Source organism: Electrophorus electricus, chromosome 20, assembly GCF_041902795.1.
Source record: "Electrophorus electricus isolate QZ-2024a chromosome 20, ASM4190279v1, whole genome shotgun sequence".
Lineage (NCBI taxonomy): Eukaryota > Metazoa > Chordata > Actinopteri > Gymnotiformes > Gymnotidae > Electrophorus > Electrophorus electricus.
Window position 1 is genome coordinate 5,075,774 of NC_137516.1, and position 12,467 is coordinate 5,088,240.

Below are 12,467 nucleotides of genomic sequence, written 5' to 3' on the forward strand. Positions count from 1 at the left end.
CTTGTCTTTGTAGATTTGTTTGCCCGTTCATTGGACGACACTTAAATATGACGTCGAAACAGGCCACATAAAGCATGAATCTTAATAAACCACAAGTGGTCCTAGTGCTCATTCGTAAACCACAAGAGGTCCGGGTGTTTGCATTGTTTGCACTTAGTGATAAGGGAAAAGCTGATGTAAAGACTGCAGAGGGTTTTTTCCCCCCTTTGGAGTAGTAACAAACGCACGTGTATCTTGGAGCCTTTAAGGACTTATATGAACTCATGAGGCTGTTGTTTAACTTTTTAGAGCCTAATTGAAGAGCAACAGACCTTATGATCAGAGAAAAGAAGGAGTATAAAACCTATGATTAGCATTATAGTGTGTTCAGTCAAGCGCTGTGAAAAGCGGACGAGTATTTACAGCGCAGACGTCCCAAGGTCCGACTTTGGCCTGCATACAGCCTCACAAAGTTCGTCCACAACTCATCGCCTGGAAGACTGATAACTGAACTTTGTATTTCATAGGTATGTAGGTTGTCACGTGTGTAATGCAAACATTTAAAGATACTGCGCTGCGCTGTCTCATACGTTTTCCACTTGAATTGTCCAAGCATGAGTAAAGCCTAAAGCTTTTGAGGCTTTGACATAAAAGGAAACTTTGTCCATTGTTTATTTGCATTTTGAAACCCGCTAAGAGGCGACAACAGTTTCGGCGTGGGTTACCCTATAGCTTAGTAATGAAACTGGTCCGACTTAAAGCAGAAACAGATCTTATCTCGGCAAAGGCTCGCACCGGAAACGCGATCATTCGCTGCCCGTAAAAAAAGAAAAATGTAAATATTTTTCGACCGCATTTGGAAAATATGCTCAAACAAATAATTAAATCTAAATTAAATAAATAGACTTATAAACTCTTCTTAATAAACTTGCTCAAATAAAGTTAATAAATGTGTTCAAAAAACTTTAAAGGTGTAAACAATAGGCTAAAAAGTGAAAACGAAACGTTTGGTTTATTCTTAATAACCATTTCAGCATTTATTTTGAAATATTTTAAAAGGTGTGATCACCGCTGAATTAGGTTGTATCTAAACCACATTTGTTCTGCCCAGAACCTCAAAACGTCACTGAGATTTCATAGAATCTTCTTTTACTGATACAAACGCGAAATACAGTTCCACCGATTTTAAACAATTCTTTGTACTTCACTTTACAAAAAGAAAAAAATAATGACCATCATTTGATTAACAAAACATCAAACACTGTTACTTCATTTACCAGAACGACGTGCCTTTAGTCTGAGACACGACACAAAATAATATATCTTTAACTTTAAAGGAACGTCACAGGAAATGATAAAAACGAAAAAAACGTTTGCAAGTGAACATGCGAAAAAACGAGGAATGTTTGACGCCGAAAATATTTTAAAGCTCCTTCAGTTTCTGTATTATTGTAATTGGTCGAAACATCTGGAATTCTCTAATTCAACATACTGCAAGCATTAAGCTAGTACAAGGTGGACGATTCACACCAGCGTCCAAATGTGTATCAAAGTGCCTTACAAAGTATTAGTGCTACATCGTATTCTGGAAACAAAAATACCGAAGGTGACCTGTAACACAGCTAAGGCCCAGGAACATGCATTCTGATAGCAATGTATATCTAATATCAGTCCAATGTAAATACATTCATTTCGAAGCAATTCCCTTGATAATGACCTTTTTACAATGAATCTGTACCAAAATGCCAATTAAGTCAGATTCATATAAAAGATTTAAATCCATGGGTTAGTTTTAAGACATCATTGAAAGATCAAGGAAGACTCTTGTGTAGATCTTAATGTAGAAAAGTGGTAGTGTCTGACAGATTCTTGTGTGAAATCTCAGTGGCAGATGAAGTATCCATAATATTGAGCACCAGATTTTGACACTAGTTTTTTTTGGTTGTAATAAATACAGTCGATAAAAATGAATGCTGGGAATAGGTCATAATTTCATAATTTCACTGTTGTAGCCTACATGCAAATTAGGTGTTGGGAGATAGTGACATGAATAAAGCAAAAACAATCCAAATAGCAATTTCTAAATAGCCCATTACATTGAAGGAAACACCATCCCTTATGGAAATACATAATCTTGTTCCAGAAAAAAACAAGATTTTGCTATGCCTGAATGTTTTCACAGTTCATAGACCAACAAATTTGCAAGGAAAAACCTTCTGCAAAATGTATATCATTTGCTATTTACGATGAAAAAGTGCTAGTAATTGCAGATTATGCTGGCAATGTTGTCAGTTTTCTAACCACAATTTTATTCATTGTAATCATGTTTTCATGATGAAAAAAGACTACTAATAACCAAAGGAACTGCTGAAAAGAAGTTTGATGGCTTGTGGAGTAAATAACTAGGAGGCAATTAACCTCATGGCATTCTATACAGGCTAAATTCACCCAATTCCAGAAAATATTTGTAAAACTCTGATTTGGCAAGGTTTAGATCACATTTTGTTTTCTGCCTTTGGATCAAATGTTTCTTTAATTTTATTTATATCACTTGAACCTAAGTACAATAACAGAAATATCAGTAGCGGTGTTAACACTTGTAGCATATGTGTGCAGATGGATCTGAATCACCGTTGTATAGAATTAGAGTAGTTAATCTCTTGGGATTTTGCTGTGTGAAGTAAGAGCCATTTAAATATCAGTTAGGCTAAAATAACCATAAGTAATTCATCTGAAACTGTCATTTCTATAGTTCTTCGGTACATGAGCTGAAAATATTGTGTAAAATTGCTTTGGAAAATGCTGGACTCCACAAAGAGAGTCTTGCTTTTCAGAAGCAAATCATAAAATGGCCACTGTACACTTATTTCATTAAGGGAAAAAAACAACCCTGGCAACCAAACATAGAAAAACAAACCCACCACACATCCCAGAAAGCTAGAAATGCTGGAACAAGGGCCCAAAATGAGCAGGACTCTAGTTTTTGTTAACAACAGCTATGCACTGTTGACCAAGAGGCCCTGTCTGTTCTCAGTTTGGTTTCTGCTCGAGGCTTTATGAAATGCAAGGCCAATATTGATTGAGGAGGAAATCTCCAAAGCAAACAGAGTTCAGAAATATCAGCTCCAAAGAAACCAGTACATCATACAATGTTACATATGTTTGTAACATTTAATAAAATAGCTATAAAAAAAGAATGTCTTTCTGCTTAATCCACTGATCACTTCTCAAGACCTAATTATGCAGTTCCCAGATTACAAAAACATTCCACTTGAATAGTTAGAACGCTAATATCAATATCAATATTAAGAGATTTAGGCTTTTATTACATGTAATAATAGAAGTGCTCCATGCTCTTAGGTTGATCCTATGGAGTCAGAGTGAAATGTGATATACCCCGAGGACGGAGATGATGAGTTTATAAAACTGTTTGTGCTTCCTTCACTCTCGCCCTTAGTCAGATGCTGTTTGTGTTCCACGCACCCTCCTGCATCCTCCCGCTGTCCTGCCGTTACCCTGAGCGATGACTGCACTCCTGTCCGAGCGTCCTGCCCCAGGACCACGCGTTCGGTGGCGCGACCCCCGTCTTGCCAGCACTCGCCACACGCCTTATCGTAAGCGCCTTCGCCCGTGGCCTCCTTGCGCCCTCTGCCCCGGCCGCTATTGTCTTTCCGGGAGGACTCCAGGGGCGGATCGGCCTGCAGGGCCCTGGCGGGCTCTAGGGGGCGCCGCAGAGCCTGGGGCTCACGCTCAAAGCGTGTGAGCGGGAAGTGCGGAAACGAGATCATGCGCTGTTCGTAGGCGTCGGCGACCAGCGAAAGGGCGGAGGCGCGGCGTGGGCTCCTCATCGGGCTGGCCAGCGGCGTCTCGTCAATGAAGCTGATGACCTCATCGCGGCTGAAGCACTCAAAGTCGCCATCATAACGCTCGGCTCGTGGCAGCTGCTTGAGCGAGTGTGTGTCCTCGGAGCTCCTCCGCTTGCGGTGGGGGTGGAGGTCCTCGCGGGAGGACGCCGGGCCGCTCCGACGCCTGTCGTGGCGCTGCAAGCTGTACTGCGCCGTCCCCATCACGTCCTCGGAGGAGCCCCAGTGATGAAGGTACGGAGGGATCTGGCCGGTGGTCCACATGTCGGTTTCGTCGTGGGAGTATCTTCTTGTAGGTGGCACCTGGCATAAAACACAGATGAAGTGGCCCGTTAATTATCCAAATTTTTATTCGGTGCCAGCTTGTATTTCATTGTAGGCTCTAAACAATGGCATGCTTTTAATAATAATAATAATAATAATAATAATAATAGAATTGTATATAAGTAGTTTTCATCCCCAAGGTCACTAAAGCTCTTTACCACTTACAAATAAAACAAATTAAACCACAATCACTTATTCTACAGATTAATACTCACATTCCACATTGTTCTGAGAACTATACAAGAGAGACATAATTGTTTAGTATTAAATAATAATAATTAAAAACCTTTCGGCGTTCCCAAAAGCATACAGCAGAAGCCTAGCACTCTTAGTTAATGGGGAAATGAGACAGCAGCTTAGGTTATGAAGTTGCTTGGTTCTTGAGCTTGTATACTGTTTGAAGGTGACTTGCTTTAAGCGAGTATGTGCAAAGGTTGACCAGCAGGGGGAAGCAAAGCACTATTATATGAGCAATGGAATACAATAGCACTGCTTGGTCATGGCGCAGGTCAAATTTGATGCTGAACGCTAGTGCCGAGAAGGAAGACACATGGAGCCAACACATCCACCCTGTAATACTGGGACTGGTCTGTGTGTATTAGTTTTTAAAAAGCGCAATTTAATTTTAATCGATTTTTACATTTTATATATTTCATTTTGTTTGATCATTTAAACCTCATAGACCACATATTTAACAAGGCACTTTTTTCATAGAAATGCATAGTTTATACCTATGTTTATAATATATATGTTTATAATGTTTATGCTTAAATCAGTAAAAAGCGATCCTAAAGTGGGACAGGTAAAAACTGTGAAAATATGACACAAAAAGTGTAGACTAGTATTGTTTGTCATATATTAGATATGAGCAGAAAGTTCAAAACTCTCCATTACCCTTTCACGTGAAAACTTTTAGAAAATGTATACCTGCCTTATATCTCAATTATGGGAAGTAATAATATGTTCACATGTCAACCTTATAGGTATCCTGTTGCTGGCAGTAGGAGGCCAAAGCAGACAGATATCTTAATCCCAGATAAGTAGCCTAATGTTAGGCTCACAACCTACCTGACAGTGAACCTGCATATGTAAAGTCTGCCGGCTCATTGCCACTCTAAAGCAGTATGAGCTAAAAATCATGTGAAGGGCATCAGCATTTTATTGCAAAACGTCACTATCACAGTGTCATAATGTAATACCACTGTGGCACTGGGTTTGCTGGCATCAAACCTCCAAAAAGGAGGAGTGTATTTTGCAATAAAATGAAATGGCATGATGGTGAAGCTTGAGGTGGGGGGTGACCGGTACATAGATGGACACGTGTTAGTCACTCTCAACACCTTCTCCACATTTAGGCCTGAAGGACACATCACATCAGATATCAGTCCACAGCCTGCAAATCACTCCATCTGGCTAGCTACTGTAGCCATGGAGGACAGGCTGGATGGAGCACAGTCCTGACCAGGGAAAGATCAGTCATGTGGAACCGCAGAGCGCATGTGAAGAAACAAGAGTTCTAAGTGTTAAAAGTGTTAACGGGCTGAAAGAGGAGCATTTCACAGCTCTAAAACTGGACTGGGTTTGAGTTTGGGTTTGGTCACAATATGGCTTCCTAATGCCATCTTCATGTTTTTAACACCATCTTCCAAGGTCCCTTTTAAACAGCCTCTATACTTGCTGGTGCTTTTGCCCAGTGCACCCACCATATACTTTCGAATAGGAATCATGAAACCGGATTATGTACAATTACATGTAGCTCACAATGCCAGAGGCATGTGACACAGTTACAAAGCAATAATTATGATTCAAAAAGTAAGCCGACATGTCACTGGAGAGCCCCTTGACTTACGAACTGTTTCACAGATGCCTCTTGCTACAGTCCCAAGCCATTCATGAAGGTCGAATGAATGCGTCAAAGCTCTATTCATGTGCACTAGAGTTCAATGTCAATATTGAAATGATCCTTCTCCCTTTTTCATGTACCTGCAGAGTCCAAATTTTGATTGCAAAAATAAGATAACCGAGAGAACACTTGCTTTACAGGACACTACCTTTATATGCAACTCCTGGCCAGATGAACCCTGCATGGTTTAACGAGTAGTAACGTTATAGCATTGCTAAAATGTAAGGAGAATGCTTTTTGTTAGTTCACGTTTGCCAAACAACAGTCAGGCAAAATGTTCATTCGAAATCATATTTCCTGGGTGCGAGGTGTGGACATGTCAGATTTCTAATAGGTAGCCCAACAGAAATTTCAACTGATTCCAGGCGAGAACATGACAGTAACAGAATGTATTAAAAAATAACAAGGGGCCATTGTAGCATGCACAGTTTATTCTTTATGTGTATGTAAAAAAAATCAATGGAAATATACCTGCAAATAGTGCATTTTATCGTCCTGAGGCTCCCTCAATGGATAACCTTGGGGGACCCCCCTTTCTAAGGTGGAGAATTCGTACTTGGCAATACGGTCTACCGTCATGATATCAGCAGCGGAGCTATAGTCATATGGTCTGTCATAAATTAAGTCCGGATGAATGCCTCCATCCTGGCTGTTTTCTGCAAATGCAGAAAGCATATATATCAGGATCAAGAATAAACGTGTTGATACACAGACAGACAGACAGACAGACGAATAGGTAGAGAAAGACAATTAACTCTTGCTGGTTTTCGGTCCAGCCGTTGAAATTTCGAAGGTGTTTGGTGGGGCGCGTGGAAGGTGGGGTATTGACTTGGGGGGGGGGGGGGGGGTTGATTTGGAGATCTCTTACTAACATCATGACTGTTGTCGTTTACCAAACAGGAAATACTCCAGGGAAAAAAAGAAATTGGCCAAATCTTTTTCACTATGGGGAAAGCACAGCTAACCTAAAACAACAGATTCCTACTGAGTAATCAGTTCAACATACAATTACTGCAGAGGTAACATGTTAGTTGTTACAGTGTATCTGAAACAACTAACATGTTACTGACCCTTATGGGGAAAATAAAACAGTTGTAGGGCAGTGTAAAATGCTGATCTTAGGAAAATGTGGACTGGTTGCAGCATGATGGATGACATTAGCTTTTAGCACAGGCAGCTTAGCATGCAGATCAGTGGAAGATAAGAACAAGAAACAACCCTTATACATACAACCAAGCTGTGTTATACAGGGCAAGCCTTCTGGAAAGAAACAGAAGCACTGGTAATATTACGATCACAAAAGCAATCTTATCTACATCTCTTTTATGTTTACTAATCCTGCATCAATGGACTAAATGGCTAGAAACCAAACTGGAAGGCTAAACCCAAATTAGAAACAATTCTCAAATTACTAAATATATAGTGTAATAGGGTCTAAATAAATAAAATTTGAACTCTTGTGCAGTGTCATTACTATTATCATGTGACCTGAATTTATTTCCATGTTGTTGCTGTCAGCAAAGCTCTTAAAGTTTCAAAAAACATTTTTCAAATTGAAACATTAAAATAACAGTTCTATATATTTCAGGGACAAAATGTTTAATGAGGCATGTCAAAGCGCTTGGCACACAGTGTTTTTGTTTCACACAAAGGAAAAAGCTGATGTGTAGCTATGAACAATAACCCCGAGAACCAATTACAACATGATTACATGATTACCGCACGAATTAGTCCAACAGATGAAGCCTCATTAACTTCCATTATATATAGCTGAGCTCACATTCCATAGCCATATTGGTGGGAAAAACAACAACAAAAAATGTAACTTTTTTAACTGCCATAACTTTCTACTCAAGTAAGTTAATCTCTGCTACAGTAAACGCTCAAGGAAAACACTGCCTGCTCAGTGTCTTTCTCCATTTTTATTATTAAGGCAGAATAAGGCTTGTCATGTTTCCATAGAGATTTTCTTTTGTCATAATATGCTCTTTCAGGAAAATCTAGGTCACATGATAAATACAATGAGACTGATCATTGGCTGTCCCATAGAGAAGTCTAAGACACTGTGAACAAACCCTTCATTCCAGCCTCAGCAGCACAGCCTAACTGGTTTATGTTTGCATTTACAGCACCCACCTCCTAATCAGTGACCTAATTCCATGAAATAGAGATTGCAATCTTGAAAGGGCAAACACGTCCCCTCAGTCCTGTTATTTTCCCTCAGCGATATCCTTCTCACTCCTTCCCTCGTTGTCCCTTACCTTCATCCACGTCGTCGTTGGACATGATGGCCACGCACTTCTCCCACACCATCTTGACGTCAGCTCTGTAGCGATCGCACGCCCACAGGAACATGGGTAAGAGGATGGACTGGGCAATGGAGCACCAGAGCACGCACAGCACCATCCAGCTGTAGGATCGGTCGTACTTCAAACTGGCAAAGCTCACCACCTGCGGACGAGGTGACCAGGCCTCGTCAGTATCGTTCTCACTGTAGCCTGCAATATTTAGAATGTTCTCTCTACACGATATCTTTGCAAGATCTTAATTTACAGAGTAGTGACTGGCATGCTGTTGACAAGATTTGGTATTCTTCTTTTGTTTGAGGGTTTAGCATTACTGTTAATGTGGGTTCTGCTCAAGAGTTTAGATTCATTCTGAATGTACACTGTAGCGATTGGCATATTGTCTTACTGTAAGATGTAGCACTCATGGTCCATTTAAGGGTTTAATATAATATGAACTAAGGAAGGTCCTGAACACAATTCAGAAGTCTTTCAAACAACAGGGCCAAGATAGTTGTGAATTACATATATTCAACATATTCATGTTCTTAGTATCTGTTGGGGTCAAACTTCCCTCTGAGATATTTTCTAGTCTACATTTACATTTAACCAATGTGACTTACAATTATGACTTAGTACAACTTGAGCAATTGAGGATGAAGGGTCTTGCTCAGGGGCCCAACAGCAGCAACTTGGCAGTGGTGGGGCTTCCAATTACAAGTCAAGCAACCTTCCAATTACAAGTCAAGTACCTTCACCACTGAGCTACTGTAAATGTTACCCAAGTCATATATACAAGAAAACAGAAAACCCTGAAAACAATATCTGTAAGATATTTAGAAAACAGGCACACCAAGCCAGAAAATGTGAGATGCTGCCAGCAGAACAGGCCAGACTGCTACGTAAATGCACCTTACAGAAACCATTTCAGGTAAAGCCATTTCTTAAGTCAGTTCCCAAAATCAGAGGCTTCCAATCCAAGCCTCCCGGACACCAAGCCAACACAAACAGTCCTTCTCCAGCTTCTGACATGACACGACAGGCAAGCAAAGAATGCAGCCCACCCATAACCCACCTCAGTCCTGTTTCATTGGTGAGGCGAACTGTGGTCAGGAGAACTCCAGAACTGGCAACCTAAGCCTATAAAGCCCTTACAGCTATGGCTGTCCACAGGAGAACACCAGGTCTGGAAACCTGAACCTATAACCCCCTTAGAACTATGGCTGTCCACAGGAGAACTCCAGGGCTGGAAACCTGAACCTATAACGCCCTTACAGCTATGACTGTCCACAGGAGAACACCAGGTCTGGAAACCTGAACCTATAAAGCCCTTACAGCTATGACTATCCACAGGAGAACTCCAGGGCTGGAAACCTAAACCTATAAAGCCCTTACAGCTATGACTGTCCACAGGAGAACTCCAGGGCTGGCAACCTAAACTTATAAAGCCCTCACAGCTATGGCTGTCCACAGGAGAACTCCAGGGCTGGCAACCTAAACTTATAAAGCCCTCACAGCTATGGCTGTCCACAGGAGAACTCCAGGGCTGGAAACCTAAACCTATAAAGCCCTTACAGGTATGACTGTCCACAGGTGAACTCCAGGATTGGCAACCTAAACCTATAAAGCCCTTACAGCTATGACTGTCCACTGACTCCCCTTCCCTGGTCTGATCTTTCCAGCCATGCTGCATATTTTACCAGCTGCGCTCTATGAGAACCTGGGTGACCCGGCCTGGGTTTCCTCTCAGTCCCCAGAGCTAATGCTATGTTAATATTAGCACAGTCAATCGACTTCATGCAAGGCCTGCTTTGGTCACACGTGAGTGCTTTTTGGCATCCATTTCAGCCCATTAGTTACTGCCACACTTCATGAAGCGTCCTCATAACCAGGCAGTGTGTCTCTCTGCAAATGCTCCTCTAAAGGGCACACGAGTAGTCTGCAAGCTAACATCCAATCACAAATGAAGTGTGTGTGTGATATAGCTGTCAATGCATTTAAATAGCTCATTATTTCTAGTAAGGAAGAAAGAAGCATGATTTCGCAGATATCCTCACATAACTCTAATGGGAAAAATTAGTCCTCTGTTGCCATTTTATGGTATAGCTCAACCATGTGCAAGTGTTGTATCAGGGTGAAAATATCTGTACATTAGCTAACATAAAAGGGTGGGGTATTAAATGAAGCAGAGGTATAATGGATGAGCAGAGGAAAATATTGGAACAGGTTGAAAAAATGTGTTAGCTTTTCTTTCAGAGGCAGGAATAAAGAAAAAAGAAACAATGATATCAAATATTGATGTATTATTGTTAGCATGACAATTAGATATTAGGAAAGCTCAAAGACCACTAGGAGAAGACGATGGAACTCTTGAGGGTCTGATGACACCTGCATGCTGAACATCTGGAACTGTTCTGCAAGAATGCAGATTCAAAAGTTGTCTGTCATTCTTTTAAAAGAGACAGTTGCCATAACTACAGACCAACCCCAAAGAAGCCAACAGACATTTTGTAAAAATGCTCTAAAAGGAATGGAAAAGGAAAGTTTTGAGCTGGTGGCAGTGAATTGTAATTGTTGGAAATGATAGCATACACTGGTAAATTTAATATAATATGGCTATGTAACCTGCACAGCTCACAAGACAAGGACGCTGGGAGTTTCTGTCTCACTGTCAAGGTGTGTAGTAAAACCACTCAGTCCCAGAGCTACCAGTCCCATGTTCCACATCCCATCTGGAACAGCGTGGAGGGGTGTTAAATGGGAAGAAGCATGTTTAGCACCAGGTTTAAGTGTATATGGGGTGATAAAAGATCATGGAAGATGATATTCACTTGCTGGATTCTATTATAACATACTGCTACTCAATAGCTCAATGGGAGTCAAAGTCTAAATATATTAATACATACCAAATGTCTTTTATTATGGCAAAATGCAGCACCGGCCTCTTAAACCCCAGTGCAATTGCATTATAGAAAAAAACTGACCTGGAGGCCTTAGTCATACAGTTTTAGCTGGTTGCGGTCTTTTTTCATTTTACATTATTGCCAACACCCTGTTGCTTAAATTTCAAAGACTGGAGGATGTGACAAAGGACACTAAACATAGCTTGTAATTTAAAATAGATGAGAGTTTGAAAGCTCATTTTCCTTCATAAGTACTCATTTGACCCCAGCTGTGAGCCATTTGCCATTTACGTCATCTGGGTAAGTTTTTATATGTATTTTTCATCCCTCACCCGTTTTAATTTTGAAATGCATGATGCAAGTGTACTGTCATACAGTCAATATCTCTTTTAAATGCTACAGTGCAGTGATATTCCACTCATGGGAGATAACAGAGAAAAATCCATGGATTTTGATCATTAATAATGTTGTGAAGAGAATTTGAAGTAATTCTTGTAAAACCGTGTCTCATCACATATCTGAAACCTGGATGTAAGAAACCTTGCATCAAGGCAATTACCAAATCTGCTTATTGCCTTATTGGCTGCCTTATAAACTGTCCTCTTCTGGGCATTTCAGCGATCAAATTCAGATGTTTTGGCTATTTGAACTAGACAGTCACGTTTCAGATACTGAAGACTCTGGAAAGCAACCATGATTGGCAGACAATAGCATTACCTTGATCCCATATTCCACTATACTGCCCTAGAATGCGGCAAAGGTACTTCTACTGTTTTACTCACAGCAAGTTCTGTCTCCACTCAGGAATGACTCAAAGCTGATTCTATATGTGTTTTACACACAACCAATCAGACACAACTCCACTTGATACTATAGTTAGATCTTGTCAGACTCGGGTGCCCTTGTAAAGCTCATGATAGCTAGAATCAAGATTTTTTTGGTTTATATGCCCTCTCTTACACCCACACACAACCCAAGACCACAAAACCTCATATATTTTTGAACCAGACCTTCAGAAGATCACTGGAGAGCAGAGGCAATCTTTATTGCTTTCCTTTGCTCTGTCTATTCTAAGGCTGCAATATGTTGAATTTAATCCAGTCTAACGTTTATGGTGAGGCAGTGCACAATCTTCAAGCCACACATTGAAATATGATTAGTCAGTAAAAGGTTTGTGAGCTAAATACAGTTTTTAACAATTTTCCATATT

The 12,467-nt window shown here is 40.6% G+C and overlaps 1 protein-coding gene across 6 annotated transcripts in view; it reads right to left on the minus strand.

The window, feature by feature from the left end:
* Positions 1-996: 996 nt before the first annotated feature.
* The window catches only part of gpr153 (G protein-coupled receptor 153), a 30,401-nt gene continuing 18,930 nt past the window's right edge, over positions 997-12,467 (minus strand). For 4 of the 6 annotated variants that reach the window (XM_035536000.2, XM_027011262.3, XM_027011263.3 and 1 more), the window contains 3 exons: positions 8,331-8,520; positions 6,541-6,725; positions 997-4,145 (listed from right to left, as the gene is read on the minus strand). In XM_035536000.2, coding sequence (XP_035391893.1) covers positions 3,336-4,145; positions 6,541-6,725; positions 8,331-8,520 — 1,185 coding nt within the window. In that variant the 3' untranslated portion in view covers positions 997-3,335. Of the gene's footprint in view, positions 4,146-4,381; positions 4,402-6,540; positions 6,726-8,330; positions 8,521-12,467 lie in introns of all 6 variants that reach the window. The other 2 variants (XM_081703633.1, XM_081703635.1) reach the window with 2 other exon arrangements.